The sequence below is a fragment of the Bufo gargarizans genome, unplaced genomic scaffold (assembly GCF_014858855.1).
Source record: "Bufo gargarizans isolate SCDJY-AF-19 unplaced genomic scaffold, ASM1485885v1 fragScaff_scaffold_376_pilon, whole genome shotgun sequence".
NCBI classification, from domain to species: Eukaryota; Metazoa; Chordata; class Amphibia; order Anura; family Bufonidae; genus Bufo; species Bufo gargarizans.
Window position 1 is genome coordinate 115,453 of NW_025334104.1, and position 22,009 is coordinate 137,461.

Consider the following 22,009-nt stretch of genomic DNA (forward strand, 5'->3'; position numbering starts at 1 on the left):
AGTGAGACTATGGACTATTACTGTAAGAGCAGTGAGACTATGGACTCTTACTGTAAGAGCAGTGAGATGGACTCTTACTGTAAGAGCAGTGAGACTATGGACTCTTACTGTAAGAGCAGTGAGACTATGGACTCTTACTGTAAGAGCAGTGAGACTATGGACTTTACTGTAAGAGCAGTGAGACTATGGACTCTTACTGTAAGAGCAGTGAGACTATGGACTCTATACTGTAAGAGCAGTGAGACTATGGACTCTTACTGTAAGAGCAGTGAGACTATGGACTCTATACTGTAAGAGCAGTGAGACTATGGACTTTACTGTAAGAGCAGTGAGACTATGGACTTTACTGTAAGAGCAGTGAGACTATGGACTCTTACTGTAAGAGCAGTGAGACTATGGACTCTATACTGTAAGAGCAGTGAGACTATGGACTCTTACTGTAAGAGCAGTGAGACTATGGACTCTTACTGTAAGAGCAGTGAGACTATGGAACTCTTACCTGTAAGCGCACGGCGGACTATGGAACTCTTTACTGTTAAGAGCATTGAGCCTATGGACTCTTATACTGTATCAGAGCACAGTGAGACTATGGCACTCTATACTGTACGAGCAGTGAGGACCTAGGACTTCTATACTGTAAGCGCAGTGAGGCACTATTGGACTCTTACTGGTAAGAGCAGTGAGGACTATGGACTCTATACTGTACGAGCCCCCCCCCCGTGTGAGACTATGGACCTTCTTTACTGTAAGAGCAGTGCGGACTACTGGCACTATTTACGGTAAGAGCAGTGAGCTATGGACTCTTTACTGTAAGAGCAGTGAGACTATGGACTCCTTTACTGTAAGAGCAGTGAGGACTATGGACTCTTACTGTAAGAGCAGTGCGACTATGGACTCTTTACGTTAAGAGCAGTGAGACTATGGAATCTTTACTGTAAGAGCAGTGAGACATATGGACTCTTTACTGTAAGAGCAGTGAGACTATGGACTCTATACTGTAAGAGCAGTGAGACTATGGACTCTTTACTGTAAGAGCAGTGAGGACTATGGACTCTTTACGGTAAGAGCAGTGAGGACTATGGACTCTATACTGTAAGAGCAGTGAGACTATGGACTCTTTACTGTAAGAGCAGTGAGACTATGGACTCTTTACTGTAAGAGCAGTGAGACTATGGACTCTATACTGTAAGAGCAGTGAGACTATGGACTCTTTACTGTAAGAGCAGTGAGACTATGGACTCTATACTGTAAGAGCAGTGAGACTATGGACTCTATACGCTAAGAGCAGTGAGACTATGGACTCTTTACTGTAATAGCAGTGAGACTATGGACTCTATACTGTAAGAGCAGTGAGACTATGGACTCTCTACTGTAAGAGCAGTGAGACTATGGACTCTTTACTGTAAGAGCAGTGAGACTATGGACTCTATACTGTAAGAGCAGTGAGACTATGGACTCTTTACTGTAAGAGCAGTGAGACTATGGACTCTGTACTGTAAGAGCAGTGAGACTATGGACTCTGTACTGTAAGAGCAGTGAGACTATGGACTCTTTACTGTAAGAGCAGTGAGACTATGGACTCTTTACTGTAAGAGCAGTGAGACTATGGACTCTATACTGTATAGAGCAGTGAGACTATGGACTCTGTACTGTAAGAGCAGTGAGACTATGGACTCTATTACCTGGTAAGAGCAGTGAGACTATGGACTCTTACTGTAAGAGCAGTGAGACTATGGACTCTTTACTGTAAGAGCAGTGAGACTATGGACTCTATACTGTAAGAGCAGTGAGACTATGGACTCTATACTGTAAGAGCAGTGAGACTATGGAATATTTACGGTAAGAGCAGTGAGACTATGGACTCTATACGGTAAGAGCAGTGAGACTATGGAGCTCTCTGCCTGAGGAGGTGGTGATGGTGAGTACAATAAAGGAATTCAGGAGGGGCCTGGATGTATTTCTGGAGCGTAATAATATTACAGGCTATAGCTACTAGAGATGCCTGATTGGAGTCGGGAAGGGATTTTTTTATTCCCCTAAAGTGGGGAAAATTGGCTTCTACCTCACAGTTTTTTTCTTTTTTGTCTTCCTCTGGATCAACTTGTAGGATAACAGACCGAACTGGATGGACAAATGTCTTTTTTTTCGGCCTTATGTACTATGTTACTGTGTCGTCCGCCTGTCCTCATACAACTGAGGTAAACGCAGCGTGGTCTCCGCTTGTGATCTAACAGCGATCAAGAGAAACTGCTTCGTTCCAGATAAACTGTCATATTGGTCTGTGTAAAAGGGCCCTTAGTTTACATGGTCTTACTGTTAGTAGACCTGCCCTTCAGTGGACCATTATGTCAGGCAATTCTCAGGGATGAACCAAAAGGTCCTGATAATTGCCTGATCATTAGCGGAGATTAGGTCTGCATTTACACAATCTGCAGCAAAGAAACTTTGTGTAAAAGGTGCCAAATATCAATTATCCGCCTTATTATCGGACCATGTAAAAGGACCTTAAATCCTGCACTGATCTGTCTACGAGCTGAACAGTCGACTGTTTCCCCTTGAGCTCTTCTGCCACCTAGAGGATGATTTAGAAAAAGCACGTAAAATATTCTATAAAATTGATATATTTTTTTTTATTTAAGCAAACTCCCCACCAAAGTTGGGGCCTTTCTGTAGCTCCTCTTACTGCAGCACATACTGAATCTGTACACCATAGCCATGAATGCGATGTACGGATTCTGTGATCTACAATATGCGAGCGCTGTACTGGCAGCGTGTCCTCACTGCGTTCAGCTAAGCCTGGCAGTGGCATGCCTCCAATTGACCATGCAGCTGCTATGGGTTCCATGGAGAAAAGGGGCCCACAGTAAACCAAAGGTCCCACCACTAATTACACTCATTACTGTCCAGCTCCAGTATAGTATCCCTATCATCAATGGAGAAAGCTAAAGGACCTGTGATGATCTCCTGTACATCTAGTAAAAGAACTGCATAAAGAATGGTTTACTTCCCAGGTTCGATAGGAGAATGACATCATCATCATTAGTGTTTAGCCAATAGAGTTTGGATTGCTCTGAACCCGATTCGCTTGAAAACTTTGTTTTCAGTATCTCCTCCGCAGTGCTAAAATGTATGGGCGCCGCTGAGGCCCTACAAATCTTGCTGAAAATAAAGCGAGACTTGCTTTGTTTTTGACCTATGACGTTGTACTGTTATGTGCATAAATTACAGTTTCAAAATCCGAAGCCAAACTCTGCTTCATTAGTGAGAATTTGAAACAGTAATTTATATAATTTATATGCGAATAACCAAAGTGTAATGTCAGACTCAAGACGTTATTTGCAGCAAGATTTTACACTTTAGCGCGCTACGGAGGACATATTGTAAACAAAGATTTCAAACGAATGTGATTTGCTTAAGCATAATCATCGTCAATGGCCCTGTAGATCTAGTAAAGAAACTGCACAGAGCATGGTGTGTACTGATATGTCAGGTATGAGGTATAATAGATGTGGTGTGTACAGATATATAGTATATACAGCAGTGTACTGATATGTGAGGTACGAGGTATAATAGATGCAGTGTGTACAGATATATAGTATATACAGCAGTGTACTGATATGTGAGGTATAATAGATGTGGTGTGTACAGATATATAGTATATACAGCAGTGTACTGATATGTGAGGTAAGAGGTATAATAGATGCAGTGTGTACAGATATATAGTATATACAGCAGTGTACTGATATGTGAGGTATGAGGTATAATAGATGTGGTGTGTACAGATATATAGTATATACAGCAGTGTACTGATATGTGAGGTACGAGGTATAATAGATGCAGTGTGTACAGATATATAGTATATACAGCAGTGTACTGATATGTGAGGTATAATAGATGTGGTGTGTACAGATATATAGTATATACAGCAGTGTACTGATATGTGAGGTAAGAGGTATAATAGATGCAGTGTGTACAGATATATAGTATATACAGCAGTGTACTGATATGTGAGGTACGAGGTATAATAGATGCAGTGTGTACAGATATATAGTATATACAGCAGTGTACTGATATGTGAGGTAAGAGGTATAATAGATGCAGTGTGTACAGATATATAGTATATACAGCAGTGTACTGATATGTGAGGTATGAGGTATAATAGATGTGGTGTGTACAGATATATAGTATATACAGCAGTGTACTGATATGTGAGGTATGAGGTATAATAGATGTAGTGTGTACAGGTATATAGTATATACAGCAGTGTACTGATATGTGAGGTACGAGGTATAATAGATGCAGTGTGTACAGATATATAGTATATACAGCAGTGTACTGATATGTGAGGTAAGAGGTATAATAGATGCAGTGTGTACAGATATATAGTATATACAGCAGTGTACTGATATATGAGGTAAGAGGTATAATAGATGCAGTGTGTACAGATATATAGTATATACAGCAGTGTACTGATATGTGAGGTAAGAGGTATAATAGATGCAGTGTGTACAGATATATAGTATATACAGCAGTGTACTGATATGTGAGGTAAGAGGTATAATAGATGCAGTGTGTACAGATATATAGTATAAACAGCAGTGTACTGATATGTGAGGTACGAGGTATAATAGATGCAGTGTACAGATATATAGTATATACAGGAGTGTACTGATATGTGAGGTAAGAGGTATAATAGATGCAGTGTGTACAGATATATAGTATATACAGGAGTGTACTGATATGTGAGGTAAGAGGTATAATAGATGCAGTGTGTACAGATATATAGTATATACAGCAGTGTACTGATATGTGAGGTACGAGGTATAATAGATGCAGTGTACAGATATATAGTATATACAGGAGTGTACTGATATGTGAGGTAAGAGGTATAATAGATGCAGTGTGTACAGATATATAGTATATACAGGAGTGTACTGATATGTGAGGTAAGAGGTATAATAGAAGCAGTGTGTACAGATATATAGTATATACAGCAGTGTACTGATATGTGAAGTATGAGGTATAATAGATGCGGTGTGTACAGATATATAGTATATACAGCAGTGTACTGATATGTGAGGTATGAGGTATAATAGATGCAGTATGTACAGATATATAGTATATACAGCAGTGTACTGATATATGAGGTAAGAGGTATAATAGATGCAGTGTGTACAGATATATAGTATATACAGCATTGTACTGATATGTGAGGTAAGAGGTATAATAGATGCAGTGTGTACAGATATATAGTATATACAGCAGTGTACTGATATGTGAGGTACGAGGTATAATAGATGCAGTGTGTACAGATATATAGTATATACAGCAGTGTACTGATATGTGAGGTAAGAGGTATAATAGATGCAGTGTGTACAGATATATAGTATATACAGCAGTGTACTGATATGTGATGTATGAGTTGTAATTTATACCTCATAATTCACATATCAGTACACTGCTGTATATACTATATATCTGTACACTGCATCTATTATACCTCTTACCTCACATATCAGTACACTGCTGTATATACTATATATCTGTACACACTGCATCTATTATACCTCGTACCTCACATATCAGTACACTGCTGTATATACTGGGCAGGAATGAGTAGTTGGAGGGGCTATGGATGGGGCATGGGGGCCCAATTTAGATTCTTGCTATGGTGCTCAGTGATTTCTGTGTACGCCCATGAAGCCTGGCATAGCACATTGATGAACAGCCTCCCTGCATCGATGTGCTATGCAGTCCTGTCAGCGGAGAGCAGCGAGGAGAGGCAGGAGCAGCGATGTGCTATGCAGTCCAGCCAGCGGAGAGCAGCGAGGAGAGGCAGGAGCAGCGATGTGCTATGCAGTCCAGCCAGCGGAGAGCAGCGAGGAGAGGCAGGAGCAGCGATGTGCTATGCAGTGCAGTCAGCGGAGGTCAGCGAGGAGAGGCAGGAGCAGCGATGTGCTATGCAGACCAGTCAGCGGAGGTCAGTGAGGACAGGCAGGAGCAGCGATGTGCTATGCAGACCAGTCAGCAGAGAGCAGCGAGGAGAGGCAGGAGCAGCGATGTGCTATGCAGTCCAGTCAGCGGAGAGCAGCGAGGACAGGCAGGAGCAGCGATGTGCTATGCAGTCCAGTCAGCGGAGGGCAGTGAGGACAGGCAGGAGCAGCGATGTGCTATGCAGTCCAGTCAGCGGAGGGCAGCGAGGACAGGCAGGAGCAGCGATGTGCTATGCAGTCCAGTCAGCGGAGGTCAGTGAGGACAGGCTGGAGCAGTGATGTGCTATGCAGTCCAGCCAGCGGAGATCAGCGAGGAGAGGCAGGAGCAGCGATGTGCTATGCAGTCCAGTCAGCGGAGAGCAGCGAGGAGAGGCAGGAGCAGCGAGGTCAGCGGAGGTCAGTGAGGACAGGCAGGAGCAGCGATGTGCTATGCAGTCCAGCCAGTGGAGAGCAGCGAGGAGAGGCAGGAGCAGCGATGTGCTATGCAGACCAGTCAGCGGAGAGCAGCGAGGAGAGGCGGGGCAGCGGTGTGCTATGCAGACCTGTCAAGGGAGAGCAGCGAGGAGAGGCAGGAGCAGCGATGTGCTATGCAGTTCAGTCAGCGGAGGGCAGTGAGGACAGGCAGGAGCAGCGATGTGCTATGCAGTCTAGTCAGCGGAGGTCAATGAGGACAGGCAGGAGCAGCGATGTGCTATGCAGTCCAGCCAGTGGAGAGCAGCGAGGAGAGGCAGGAGCAGCGATGTGCTATGCAGTCCAGTCAGCGGAGGTCAGCGAGGAGAGGCAGGAGCAGCGATGTACTATGCAGTCCAGTCAGCGGAGGGCAGCGAGGACAGGCAGGAGCAGCGATGTGCTATGCAGACCAGTCAGCGGAGGGCAGCGAGGACAGGCAGGAGCAGCGATGTGCTATGCAGACCAGTCAGCGGAGGGCAGCGAGGACAGGCAGGAGCAGCGATGTGCTATGCAGACCAGGCAGCGAGGACAGGCAGGAGCAGCGATGTGCTATGCAGACCAGTCAGCGGAGGGCAGCGAGGACAGGCAGGAGCAGCGATGTGCTATGCAGACCAGGCAGCGAGGACAGGCAGTAGCAGCGATGTGCTATGCAGACAAGTCAGCGGAGAGCAGCGAGGACAGGCCGGAGCATCGATGTGCTATGCAGACTAGTCAGCGGAGGGCAGCGAGGACAGGCAGGAGCAGCGATGTGCTATGCAGACTAGTCAGCGGAGGGCAGCGAGGACAGGCAGGAGCAGCGATGTGCTATGCAGACCAGTCAGCGGAGGGCAGCGAGGACAGGCAGGAGCAGCGATGTGCTATGCAGACCAGGCAGCGAGGAGAGGCAGGAGCAGCGATGTGCTATGCAGACCAGTCAGCGGAGGGCAGCGAGGACAGGCAGGAGCAGCGATGTGCTATGCAGACCAGGCAGCGAGGACAGGCAGTAGCAGCGATGTGCTATGCAGACAAGTCAGCGGAGAGCAGCGAGGACAGGCCGGAGCATCGATGTGCTATGCAGACCAGTCAGCGGAGGGCAGCGAGGAGAGGCAGTAGCAGCGATGTGCTATGCAGACCAGTCATCGGAGGGCAGCGAGGACAGGCAGGAGCAGCGATGTGCTATGCAGACCAGGCAGCGAGGACAGGCAGTAGCAGCGATGTGCTATGCAGACAAGTCAGCGGAGAGCAGCGAGGACAGGCCGGAGCATCGATGTGCTATGCAGACTAGTCAGCGGAGGGCAGCGAGGACAGGCAGGAGCAGCGATGTGCTATGCAGACTAGTCAGCGGAGGGCAGCGAGGACAGGCAGGAGCAGCGATGTGCTATGCAGACCAGTCAGCGGAGGGCAGCGAGGACAGGCAGGAGCAGCGATGTGCTATGCAGACCAGGCAGCGAGGAGAGGCAGGAGCAGCGATGTGCTATGCAGACCAGTCAGCGGAGGGCAGCGAGGACAGGCAGGAGCAGCGATGTGCTATGCAGACCAGGCAGCGAAGACAGGCAGTAGCAGCGATGTGCTATGCAGACAAGTCAGCGGAGCGCAGCGAGGACAGGCCGGAGCATCGATGTGCTATGCAGACCAGTCAGCGGAGGGCAGCGAGGAGAGGCAGTAGCAGCGATGTGCTATGCAGACCAGTCATCGGAGGGCAGCGAGGACAGGCAGGAGCAGCGATGTGCTATGCAGACCAGGCAGCGAGGACAGGCAGTAGCAGCGATGTGCTATGCAGACAAGTCAGCGGAGAGCAGCGAGGACAGGCCGGAGCATCGATGTGCTATGCAGACTAGTCAGCGGAGGGCAGCGAGGACAGGCAGGAGCAGTGATGTGCTATGCAGACTAGTCAGCGGAGGGCAGCGAGGACAGGCAGGAGCAGCGATGTGCTATGCAGACCAGTCAGCGGAGGGCAGCGAGGACAGGCAGGAGCAGCGATGTGCTATGCAGACCAGGCAGCGAGGAGAGGCAGGAGCAGCGATGTGCTATGCAGACCAGTCAGCGGAGGGCAGCGAGGACAGGCAGGAGCAGCGATGTGCTATGCAGACCAGGCAGCGAGGACAGGCAGTAGCAGCGATGTGCTATGCAGACAAGTCAGCGGAGAGCAGCGAGGACAGGCCGGAGCATCGATGTGCTATGCAGACCAGTCAGCGGAGGGCAGCGAGGAGAGGCAGTAGCAGCGATGTGCTATGCAGACCAGTCATCGGAGGGCAGCGAGGACAGGCAGGAGCAGCGATGTGCTATGCAGACCAGTCAGCGGAGGGCAGCGAGGACAGGCAGGAGCAGCGATGTGCTATGCAGACCAGTCAGCGGAGGGCAGCGAGGACAGGCAGGAGCAGCGATGTGCTATGCAGACCAGGCAGCAAGGACAGGCAGTAGCAGCGATGTGCTATGCAGACAAGTCAGCGGAGAGCAGCGAGGACAGGCCGGAGCAGCGATGTGCTATGCAGACCAGTCATCGGAGGGCAGCGAGGACAGGCAGGAGCAGCGATGTGCTATGCAGACCAGTCAGCGAGGACAGGCAGGAGCAGCGATGTGCTATGCAGACAAGTCAGCGGAGAGCAGCGAGGACAGGCCGGAGCATCGATGTGCTATGCAGACCAGTCAGCGGAGGGCAGCGAGGAGAGGCAGTAGCAGCGATGTGCTATGCAGACCAGTCAGCGGAGGGCAGCGAGGACAGGCAGGAGCAGCGATGTGCTATGCAGACCAGGCAGCAAGGACAGGCAGTAGCAGCGATGTGCTATGCAGACAAGTCAGCGGAGAGCAGCGAGGAGAGGCAGTAGCAGCGATGTGCTATGCAGACCAGTCATCGGAGGGCAGCGAGGACAGGCAGGAGCAGCGATGTGCTATGCAGACCAGTCAGCGAGGACAGGCAGGAGCAGCGATGTGCTATGCAGACAAGTCAGCGGAGAGCAGCGAGGACAGGCCGGAGCATCGATGTGCTATGCAGACCAGTCAGCGGAGGGCAGCGAGGAGAGGCAGTAGCAGCGATGTGCTATGCAGACCAGTCAGCGGAGGGCAGCGAGGACAGGCAGGAGCAGCGATGTGCTATGCAGACCAGTCAGCGAGGACAGGCAGGAGCAGCGATGTGCTATGCAGACAAGTCAGCGGAGAGCAGCGAGGACAGGCCGGAGCATCGATGTGCTATGCAGACCAGTCAGCGGAGGGCAGCGAGGAGAGGCAGTAGCAGCGATGTGCTATGCAGACCAGTCAGCGGAGGGCAGCGAGGACAGGCAGGAGCAGCGATGTGCTATGCAGACCAGTCAGCGGAGGGCAGCGAGGACAGGCAGGAGCAGCGATGTGCTATGCAGACCAGTCAGCGAGGACAGGCCGGAGCATCAATGTGCTATGCAGACCAGTCAGCGGAGGGCAGCGAGGACAGGCAGGAGCAGCGATGTGCTATGCAGACCAGTCAGCGAGGACAGGCAGGAGCAGCGATGTGCTATGCAGACAAGTCAGCGGAGAGCAGCGAGGACAGGCCGGAGCATCGATGTGCTATGCAGACCAGTCAGCGGAGGGCAGCGAGGAGAGGCAGTAGCAGCGATGTGCTATGCAGACCAGTCAGCGGAGGGCAGCGAGGACAGGCAGGAGCAGCGATGTGCTATGCAGACCAGTCAGCGAGGACAGGCCGGAGCATCGATGTGCTATGCAGACCAGTCAGCGGAGGGCAGCGAGGACAGGCAGGAGCAGCGATGTGCTATGCAGACCAGTCAGCGAGGACAGGCCGGAGCAGCGATGTGCTATGCAGACCAGTCAGCGGAGGGCAGCGAGGAGAGGCAGTAGCAGCGATGTGCTATGCAGACCAGTCATCGGAGGGCAGCGAGGACAGGCAGGAGCAGCGATGTGCTATGCAGACCAGTCAGCGGAGGGCAGCGAGGACAGGCAGGAGCAGCGATGTGCTATGCAGACCAGTCAGCGGAGGGCAGCGAGGACAGGCAGGAGCAGCGATGTGCTATGCAGTCCAGTCAGCAGAGAGCAGAGGCAGGGTTAGTTTAGTTAGACTGTTAGTTTAGAGGCAGGGTTAGTTTAGTTAGACTGTTAGTTTAGAGGCAGGGTTAGTTTAGTTAGACTGTTTTGCTAAAAAATTAAATAAATTACTTGAATTAGTTTTAGACTGTTTAGGATGTTTTTTTGCTTACTGTTTTAAAGTCATAAATTTGTTACAGTGCTGGAGCGTCTGATATCCGTTCCATATAGAAGATCCCAGCACTGGAGGTATAGGTCATACATGGTAGTGATTATATGGCGGGAGGTTTCTACACGTCCTATCACTGCAGTCATTTTCTTCGCTGTCTGAAATGGCTGATAACGGAGCAGTCGCCTGTATTCATGTATGGTCAGCTTCTTGCACAGGAGGATCTGTGCCCCCATGTGATGCTTTGTGTCTCTCCACAGCACTCTGTCCAGCTGCTCTCATGCGGTCGTTGCTCTTCTTTACCCTTTTTCCTGGCAACATACCTTCATCCCGGTGCTGCCGTCCTCTATGATCGACATTGTATGTTGCCCGACGCCCTTCCTGGTGGGATTGCTTTCTAACTCGCTGCCGAAGCTGAAGGAACTACCAGTGGAAGAGGTGAGAACGAGACTGCAGCTGCTGTGTACTGCCCCTATGCAAGGGAGATGAGGTATGCAGCCAATAACTGTCCTGCGGGCATGGCTTTAGGATATGGCTGCGGACCCTATTTCAGGGATTGTTGGGGGTTTCCGCTTAATGACCTTTGCTCTCTCTTCATAGGCGCTCATGGTGGATCTTGGCTCTGATCGATTTATCAGACAGGTGAGAGTTCACTCCACTTTTGGCCCCTAAAGGGTTAATGTTTTGCACTCTGGGATTTAATTCATAGATCAGTCCTGAGGCGATCCCTCATTACCAGTGACATGTAGAGGCCATTGTCCGGCTGAATGTGTCCCGACATGCGCGTCTACTGAAAATTGGAATATTCCTAGGATTAAGCACATTGAACAAAATGGCCGGGCGCTGCATGCTCTGCTGTCATGAGTTCTCTATTTGTATAGTAATCACTCCGATAAATGAGAGCTGCTCAGTGTGTCTTCTGTGGGCCCCTGACCTCAGTCTGTGGAGTCTGCTGCTGTAGTTGTGGGGGACTGTGTATTCACAGCGGCGGCTGATGTCTGCTCGTTGGTCCTATGTTTGCAGATGGATGATGAGGACACTTTGTTACCCCGGAAGCTGCAGGCGGCTCTGGAGCAGGCGCTGGAGAGGAAGGGCGAGCTGATCAGTCAGGACTCGGACAGCGACACTGATGAAGGTGAGTGCAGCTGATTACAGGGGATGGGAAGTCGGGTGTTATTGTGATTCAGTAGGTTTGTAATACAGTCGAGCGGAGTCCGTTTGCAGAACCGGACTGGTAGGACTATGTTCTGAGCTGAGGGCGCACCTATAACAGGGTTCCTCAATTCCAGTCCTTAGGGCCAACCTGCCACTCATGTTTTCATGATTTCCTTAGTATTGAGCAGGTGATTAGTGTCCATGCATCAGGACTTACCACAGGTAGTCATTCTGTGGGATATTTTCAGGTCATAACGGGCAGGTGGGCCCTGAGGACAGGAGTTGAGGAACACGGCCCTATAATCCTCATATAATGGAAAATCTGCTACTTTCTAATAGACAATGGGGGACATTTATGAAGACTGGCGTTTCTATCCACCTGCACTGGAATCACATCTCTGGCTCTCGAAGCACCCTACAAAGATTTGTATTCTCTGACCTGTTAGAAAGGTACATGATGGAAACTGTAGTAACGGTTATTGTAGTTATCCCCTTCCTTTTGATCCTCAGCTGTGTCATGTGATCAACACTGCCATCTCCAACGGACACATCATCTTATGTGTGGACAGGAAGTTCGTTTCTCTATGTGTTCCTATGGGAGCCTCAATGTCAGTCTCAGAGGAATGAATAGAGATGGAAATTGGGGTGCTGGTCACATGACACAGCTGAGGATCAGAAGGAAAGTTATAACTCAGAGTTACCTTCACTACTGTTTACATCATGTACCTTTCTAATAGGTTAGAGAAAAAAAATATTGTGGGAGTGCTTCTTCAATTTATAGTGAATCCGGTGAGCCACATTTGGCTCTGCCCCTCCTGTTAAGCCCCACCCTTTTCTCATGACTTCAGAAAAGTGGAAAAAAGCTCAAAAAGTAGCAAATTATGGTCCAAATATGGCATGTGCCATAACTTGCGACTTATTCATGCCACAATAGTGGTATTGATAAATGTCCCCCTTTGTGTTTGAATTATTCTTCATTTTTAAGATCTCTGCTTGCTGTCAGTGAATGAGAACATTTTTTTTATGCATCTAGAGGCTGAAAACTCCTGAAACTTGTGCACAACTGACAATATGAAAGGCCTCTGACACACTGTAATGCACCTGAATAAGCAAAATGAGAAGCTCATCTTACATAGCACCACTAAAGAAGATGCATCTCAAAACTGGTGGTGCACAATTCCCAATCCTGCAGAGTCCCCTTTCTGACCCCACACAATAATAGTGTTCCTTTTTATTAATGATGCCCCTGATGGCAGGGGTCACAGGGTGGATATTGGGGTAGGGAGTAGACTGCCATTTCACCATTGCATTCCTAGATATCCAGATACAGTTGGTATTGGGACTGTCTCACGGGATGTGGGATTGTATGGAGGCATACTTGCCATGTATAGAATATACAGGGAGTGCAGAATTATTAGGCAAGTTGTATTTTTGAGGATTAATTTTATTATTGAACAACAACCATGTTCTCAATGAACCCAAAAAACTCATTAATATCAAAGCTGAATATTTTTGGAAGTAGTTTTTAGTTTGTTTTTAGTTTTAGCTATTTTAGGGGGATATCTGTGTGTGCAGGTGACTATTACTGTGCATAATTATTAGGCAACTTAACAAAAAACAAATATATACCCATTTCAATTATTTATTTTTACTAGTGAAACCAATAGAACATCTCAACATTCACAAATATACATTTCTGACATTCAAAAACAAATCAGTGAGCAATATAGCCACCTTTCTTTGCAAGGACACTCAGAAGCCGCCATCCATGGATTCTGTCAGTGTTTTGATCTGTTCACCATCAACATTGCGTGCAGCAGCAACCACAGCCTCCCAGACACTGTTCAGAGAGGTGGACTGTTTTCCCTCCTTGTAAATCTCACATTTGATGATGGACCACAGGTTCTCAATGGGGTTCAGATCAGGTGAACAAGTAGGCCATGTCATTAGATTTTCTTCTTTTATACCCTTTCTTGCCAGCCACGCTGTGGAGTACTTGGATGCGTGTGATGGAGCATTGTCCTGCATGAAAATCATGTTTTTCTTGAAGGATGCAGACTTCTTCCTGTACCACTGCTTGAAGAAGGTGTCTTCCAGAAACTGGCAGTAGGACTGGGAGTTGAGCTTGACTCCATCCTCAACCCGAAAAGGCCCCACAAGCTCATCTTTGATGATACCAGCCCAAACCAGTACTCCACCTCCACCTTGCTGGCGTCTGAGTCGGACTGGAGCTCTCTGCCCTTTACCAATCCAGCCACAGGCCCATCCATCTGGCCCATCAAGACTCACTCTCATTTCATCAGTCCATAAAACCTTAGAAAAATCAGTCTTGAGATATTTCTTGGCCCAGTCTTGACGTTTCAGCTTGTGTGTCTTGTTCAGTGGTGGTCGTCTTTCAGCCTTTCTTACCTTGGCCATGTCTCTGAGTATTGCACACCTTGTGCTTTTGGGCACTCCAGTGATGTTGCAGCTCTGAAATATGGCCAAACTGGTGGCAAGTGGCATCTTGGGCAGCTGCACGCTTGACTTTTCTCAGTTCATGGGCAGTTATTTTGCGCCTTGGTTTTTCCACACGCTTCTTGCGACCCTGTTGACTATTTTGAATGAAACGCTTGATTGATCGATGATCACGCTTCAGAAGCTTTGCTATTTTAAGAGTGCTGCATCCCTCTGCAAGATATCTCACTATTTGTGACTTTTCTGAGCCTGTCAAGTCCTTCTTTTGACCCATTTTGCCAAAGGAAAGGAAGTTGCCTAATAATTATGCACACCTGATATAGGGTGTTGATGTCATTAGACCACAGCCCTTCTCATTACAGAGATGCACATCACCTAATATGCTTAATTGGTAGTAGGCTTTCGAGCCTATACAGCTTGGAGTAAGACAACATGCAGAAAGAGGATGATGTGGTCAAAATACTCATTTGCCTAATAATTCTGCACTCCCTGTACATATACAATAAAATTTGGATAAACCAGCAAACACTGCTCAGCTTTATACCTAGTGACATTGCTGTGTTTTCCAGCTCTTCTTCATGTGGAAGTTGATGCTAATAAGGTTAGGATCACATAGGGATTGTCAGACTTTCAGACCATCAGGTGCCGGACTATTCAGTGTTGCAGGGTGTGACTGCTGCTTCTCACTTTTTCCATCTCTTAGAATGTAACACGCTGAATGGTCTAGTGTCTGAGGTCTTCATCCGCTTCTTTGTGGAGACCATCGGCCATTATTCCCTGTTCCTGGCTCAAAACGAGCGGGGGGAGAGAGTCTTCCAGAGAGAAGCTTTCCGCAAATCTGTGGCCTCCAAGAGCATCCGCCGATTCCTGGAGGTCTTCATGGAGTCTCAGATGTTCGCTGGGTTCATCCAGGACAGGGAGCTGCGTAAATGTCGAGCAAAAGGTAAATGGTGGACATAGGGACACTCTCATTGTGTCACCAAAGAATGCTCAGATAGTAGAAATGACTATTCTTTCTTCTCTCTCCAGGGCTGTTTGAGCAACGAGTGGAGCAGTATCTGGAGGAGCTCCCAGAGCACGAGCAAAGCGGCGTCAACAAGTTCTGGAGAGGTCTCGGTGAGTTCTCCACTCAGACACCCACTGTACACGTGATGTCGTAAAGACCCCAGAGCCATCCTCTCTCCCCGGCCTGAAATGGCTGATAACAGGGGGCAATAGACTGTATTCTCCTGTCCTACAGTCATCCTCTCCCCTGAAATGGCTGATAACAGGGGGCAATAGACTGTATTCTCCTGTCCTACAGTATCCTCTCCCCTGAAATGGCTGATAACAGGGGGCAATAGATTGTGGGACAGGAGAATACAGTCATCCTCTCCCCTGAAATGGCTGATAACAGGAGGCAATAGACTGCATTCTCCTGTCCTACAGTCGTCCTCTCCCCTGAAATGGCTGATAACAGGGGGCAATAGACTGTATTCTCCTGTCCTACAGTCATCCTCTCCCTGAAATGGCTGATAACAGGGGGCAATAGACTGTATTCTCCTGTCCTACAGTCATCCTCTCCCCTGAAATGGCTGATAACAGGGGTCAATAGACTGTATTCTCCTGTCCTACAGTCATCCTCTCCCCTGAAATGGCTGATAACAGGGGGCAATAGACTGTATTCTCCTGTCCTACAGTCATCCTCTCCCCTGAAATGGCTGATAACAGGGGGCAATAGACTGTATTCTCCTGTCCTACAGTCATCCTCTCCCCTGAAATGGCTGATAACAGGGGGCAATAGACTGTATTCTCCTGTCCTACAGTCATCCTCTCCCCTGAAATGGCTGATAACAGGGGGCAATAGACTGTATTCTCCTGTCCTACAGTCATCCTCTCCCCTGAAATGGCTGATAACAGGGGGCAATAGACTGTATTCTCCTGTCCTACAGTCATCCTCTCCCCTGAAATGGCTGATAACAGGGGGCAATAGACTGTATTCTCCTGTCCTACAGTCATCCTCTCCCCTGAAATGGCTGATAACAGGGGGCAATAGACTGTATTCTCCTGTCCTACAGTCATCCTCTCCCCTGAAATGGCTGATAACAGGGGCAATAGACTGTATTCTCCTGTCCTACAGTCATCCTCTCCCCTGAAATGGCTGATAACAGGGGGCAATAGACTGTATTCTCCTGTCCTACAGTCAGTCCTCTCCCCTGAAATGGCTGATAACAGGGGGCAATAGACTGTATTCTCCTGTCCTACAGTCATCCTCTCCCCTGAAATGGCTGATAACAGGGGGCAATAGACTGTATTCTCCTGTCCTACAGTCATCCTCTCCCCTGAAATGGCTGATAACAGGGGGCAATAGACTGTATTCTCCTGTCCTACAGTCATCCTCTCCCCTGAAATGGCTGATAACAGGGGGCAATAGACTGTATTCTCCTGTCCTACAGTCATCCTCTCCCCTGAAATGGCTGATAACAGGGGGCAATAGACTGTATTCTCCTGTCCTACAGTCATCCTCTCCCCTGAAATGGCTGATAACAGGGGGCAATAGACTGTATTCTCCTGTCCTACAGTCATCCTCTCCCCTGAAATGGCTGATAACAGGGGGCAATAGACTGTATTCTCCTGTCCTACAGTCATCCTCTCCCCTGAAATGGCTGATAACAGGGGGCAATAGACTGTATTCTCCTGTCCTACAGTCATCCTCTCCCCTGAAATGGCTGATAACAGGGGGCAATAGACTGTATTCTCCTGTCCTACAGTCATCCTCTCCCCTGAAATGGCTGATAACAGGGGGCAATAGACTGTATTCTCCTGTCCTACAGTCATCCTCTCCCCTGAAATGGCTGATAACAGGGGGCAATAGACTGTATTCTCCTGTCCTACAGTCATCCTCTCCCCTGAAATGGCTGATAACAGGGGGCAATAGACTGTATTCTCCTGTCCTACAGTCATCCTCTCCCCTGAAATGGCTGATAACAGGGGGCAATAGACTGTATTCTCCTGTCCTACAGTCATCCTCTCCCCTGAAATGGCTGATAACAGGGGGCAATAGACTGTATTCTCCTGTCCTACAGTCATCCTCTCCCCTGAAATGGCTGATAACAGGGGGCAATAGACTGTATTCTCCTGTCCTACAGTCATCCTCTCCCCTGAAATGGCTGATAACAGGGGGCAATAGACTGTATTCTCCTGTCCTACAGTCATCCTCTCCCCTGAAATGGCTGATAACAGGGGGCAATAGACTGTATTCTCCTGTCCTACAGTCATCCTCTCCCCTGAAATGGCTGATAACAGGGGGCAATAGACTGTATTCTCCTGTCCTACAGTCATCCTCTCCCCTGAAATGGCTGATAACAGGGGGCAATAGACTGTATTCTCCTGTCCTACAGTCATCCTCTCCCCTGAAATGGCTGATAACAGGGGGCAATAGACTGTATTCTCCTGTCCTACAGTCATCCTCTCCCCTGAAATGGCTGATAACAGGGGCAATAGACTGTATTCTCCTGTCCTACAGTCATCCTCTCCCCTGAAATGGCTGATAACAGGGGGCAATAGACTGTATTCTCCTGTCCTACAGTCATCCTCTCCCCTGAAATGGCTGATAACAGGGGGCAATAGACTGTATTCTCCTGTCCTACAGTCATCCTCTCCCCTGAAATGGCTGATAACAGGGAGGCAATAGACTGTATTCTCCTGTCCTACAGTCATCCTCTCCCCTGAAATGGCTGATAACAGGGAGGCAATAGACTGTATTCTCCTGTCCTACAGTCATCCTCTCCCCTGAAATGGCTGATAACAGGGAGCAATAGACTGTATTCTCCTGTCCTACAGTCATCCTCTCCCCTGAAATGGCTGATAACAGGGAGCAATAGACTGTATTCTCCTGTCCTACAGTCATCCTCTCCCCTGAAATGGCTGATAACAGGGAGCAATAGACTGTATTCTCCTGTCCTACAGTCATCCTCTCCCCTGAAATGGCTGATAACAGGGGGCAATAGACTGTATTCTCCTGTCCTACAGTCATCCTCTCCCCTGAAATGGCTGATAACAGGGGGCAATAGACTGTATTCTCCTGTCCTACAGTCATCCTCTCCCCTGAAATGGCTGATAACAGGGAGCAATAGACTGTATTCTCCTGTCCTACAGTCATCCTCTCCCCCTGAAATGGCTGATAACAGGGAGCAATAGACTGTATTCTCCTGTCCTACAGTCATCCTCTCCCCTGAAATGGCTGATAACAGGGGGCAATAGACTGTATTCTCCTGTCCTACAGTCATCCTCTCCCCTGAAATGGCTGATAACAGGGGGCAATAGACTGTATTCTCCTGTCCTACAGTCATCCTCTCCCCTGAAATGGCTGATAACAGGGGGCAATAGACTGTATTCTCCTGTCCTACAGTCATCCTCTCCCCTGAAATGGCTGATAACAGGGAGCAATAGACTGTATTCTCCTGTCCTACAGTCATCCTCTCCCCTGAAATGGCTGATAACAGGGAGCAATAGACTGTATTCTCCTGTCCTACAGTCATCCTCTCCCCTGAAATGGCTGATAACAGGGGGCAATAGACTGTATTCTCCTGTCCTACAGTCATCCTCTCCCCTGAAATGGCTGATAACAGGGAGCAATAGACTGTATTCTCCTGTCCTACAGTCATCCTCTCCCCTGAAATGGCTGATAACAGGGAGCAATAGACTGTATTCTCCTGTCCTACAGTCATCCTCTCCCCTGAAATGGCTGATAACAGGAAGCAATAGACTGTATTCTCCTGTCCTACAGTCATCCTCTCCCCTGAAATGGCTGATAACAGAGAGCAATAGACTGTATTCTCCTGTCCTACAGTCATCCTCTCCCCTGAAATGGCTGATAACAGGGGGCAATAGACTGTATTCTCCTGTCCTACAGTCATCCTCTCCCCTGACATGGCTGATAACAGGGGCAATAGACTGTATTCTCCTGTCCTACAGTCATCCTCTCCCCTGAAATGGCTGATAACAGGGGGCAATAGACTGTATTCTCCTGTCCTACAGTCATCCTCCTCCCTGAAATGGCTGATAACAGGGGGCAATAGACTGTATTCTCCTGTCCTACAGTCATCCTCCTCCCTGAAATGGCTGATAACAGGGGGCAATAGACTGTATTCTCCTGTCCTACAGTCATCCTCTCCCCTGAAATGGCTGATAACAGGGGGCAATAGACTGTATTCTCCTGTCCTACAGTCATCCTCCTCCCTGAAATGGCTGATAACAGGAGGCAATAGACTGTATTCTCCTGTCCTACAGTCATCCTCTCCCCTGAAATGGCTGATAACAGGGGGCAATAGACTGTATTCTCCTGTCCTACAGTCATCCTCCTCCCTGAAATGGCTGATAACAGGAGGCAATAGACTGTATTCTCCTGTCCTATAGTCATCCTCTCCCCTGAAATGTCTGATAACAGGGGGCAACAGACTGAATTCTCCTGTCCTACAGTCACCCTCTCCTCTGAAATGGCTGATAACAGGGGCAATAGACTGTATTCTCCTGTCCTATAGTCATCAGTCATCCTCTCCCCTGAAATGTCTGATAACAGGGGGCAACAGACTGAATTCTCCTGTCCTACAGTCACCCTCTCCTCTGAAATGGCTGATAACAGGGGGCAATAGACTGTATTCTCCTCTCCTACAGTCATCCTCTCCCCTGAAATGGCTGATAACAGGGGGCAATAGACTGTATTCTCCTGTCCTACAGTCATCCTCTCCTCTGAAATGGCTGATAACAGGGGGCGATAGACTGTATTCTCCTGTCCTACAGTCATCCTCTCCCCTGAAATGGCTGATAACAGGGGGCAATAGACTGTATTCTCCTGTCCTACAGTCATCCTCTCCCCTGAAATGGCTGATAACAGGGGGCAATAGACTGTATTCTCCTGTCCTACAGTCATCCTCTCCTCTGAAATGGCTGATAACAGGGGGCAATAGACTGTATTCTCCTGTCCTACAGTCATCCTCTCCCCTGACATGGCTGATAACAGGAGGCAATAGACTGTATTCTCCTGTCCTACAGTCATCCTCCTCCCTGACATGGCTGATAACAGGAGGCAATAGACTGTATTCTCCTGTCCTACAGTCATCCTCTCCCCTGACATGGCTGATAACAGGAGGCAATAGACTGTATTCTCCTGTCCTACAGTCATCCTCTCCCCTGACATGGCTGATAACAGGAGGCAATAGACTGTATTCTCCTGTCCTACAGTCATCCTCTCCCCTGAAATGGCTGATAACAGGAGGCAATAGACTGTATTCTCCTGTCCTACAGTCATCCTCTCCCCTGACATGGCTGATAACAGGAGGCAATAGACTGTATTCTCCTGTCCTACAGTCATCCTCTCCCCTGAAATGGCTGATAACAGGGGGCAATAGACTGTATTCTCCTGTCCTACAGTCATCCTCTCCCCTGACATGGCTGATAACAGGGGGCAATAGACTGTATTCTCCTGTCCTACAGTCATCCTCTCCCCTGACATGGCTGATAACAGGAGGCAATAGACTGTATTCTCCTGTCCTATAGTCGTCCTCTTCCAGGCCTGGAATGGCTGATAACCCAGTAAACACATCTGGCACAATGCATTACAGCAGAACACAGCACTGTTTAGCTATTGGTCCAGTAAGGTGGGGATGTGACGGGGGGTTCAGGGGTAACGCACTCCCGCCTCTGAATCTTGGGAGAGATCAGTCGCTCACAGCTTGTCTCTTTCTACAGGAAACAAGATGAAATTTCTCCATAAGAAGAACTGAGGCCTCAGCTGCAGCATCCACAGACTGTTCCTGCGGCGTCCTCGCTGGACATGACCAGAATATAATCACATGACCGCCCTTCCATTGAACAGATATAGGGGGTGAGAGGGTAGAGACTGTGTAATCGGGAATCACCACTTATAGATTTGTAAATATTGAGGCTTTTTTCAACTTGGAATCTTTTTTTATGAAGTGAAACTGTGGAAGTGGAGCAGATGGCGGCGTCCGATATGTGTGATGGTGTTCAGATGGCGGCCGCTCGCTCTGCACTCTAGTATGTCGATCAACGTTTTATGGTCAGTAGACTTGCACTATGACTGCACCAATTAAGAAGTTTCGAACATAGCGAGCAGCACGCCAAATGTGCGTGATGTAATAAACGCTGAGACTGAAATCACTCTGAGGTCATGTGATCATTCACCCCCAAAGGAAGAAGAATGCTACGGCCAGTCATACAGTCCTATGTAATAACACAGTAATATCACTGAGTACAGATAGTGTAGTAGATGTCACCTGCAGTCCTATGTAACACCACAGATAACACAGTGATAACTCTCTGATTATAGATAATGTAGTAGATGTCACCTGCAGTCCTATGTAACACTACAGATAACACCGTGATAGCTCTCTGAATACAGATAATGTAGTAGATGTCACCTGCAGTCCTATGTAAAACCACAGACAACACAGTGATAACTCTCTGAGTACAGATAAAGTAACACATCATAATTTTCATGATATGTTGTGCCAATTGACATACTCTGGAAACCACATACAGCGGCATACATATACTTACCGTACAGCAAGAGGCAGTACCAGGAAGGGGCTTAGCTCTGGACTGTTCTCTTACACAATTAAAGCTGTTACCTGTAGATGCCACTAGGTGGAACTCACGGTTCACAGATCTATACATGTAATATGGTTCATTACTGACTGCATGTGCTCTTCGCTCCCCCTAGTGGTGCTTTTAGGCACATTGCTCTGTCCCCCTCCCCTTTTTACCAATGCACTGAGGGAGGATTCAGTATAGAAGT

The 22,009-nt window shown here is 48.2% G+C and overlaps 1 protein-coding gene across 1 annotated transcript in view; it reads left to right on the plus strand.

Annotated features, from left to right (window-relative positions):
• DENND2B (DENN domain containing 2B) overlaps window positions 1–21,372 on the plus strand; it is a 128,422-nt gene extending 107,050 nt beyond the window's left edge. The window contains exons 14-19 of the mRNA XM_044273077.1: window positions 10,860–11,037; window positions 11,200–11,241; window positions 11,623–11,734; window positions 14,915–15,154; window positions 15,241–15,327; window positions 20,941–21,372. Of these exons, the coding sequence (XP_044129012.1) occupies window positions 10,860–11,037; window positions 11,200–11,241; window positions 11,623–11,734; window positions 14,915–15,154; window positions 15,241–15,327; window positions 20,941–20,975 (694 nt within the window). The 3' untranslated portion in view covers window positions 20,976–21,372. The remainder of the gene's footprint in view (window positions 1–10,859; window positions 11,038–11,199; window positions 11,242–11,622; window positions 11,735–14,914; window positions 15,155–15,240; window positions 15,328–20,940) is intronic.
• The last annotated feature ends 637 nt before the right edge of the window (window positions 21,373–22,009 follow it).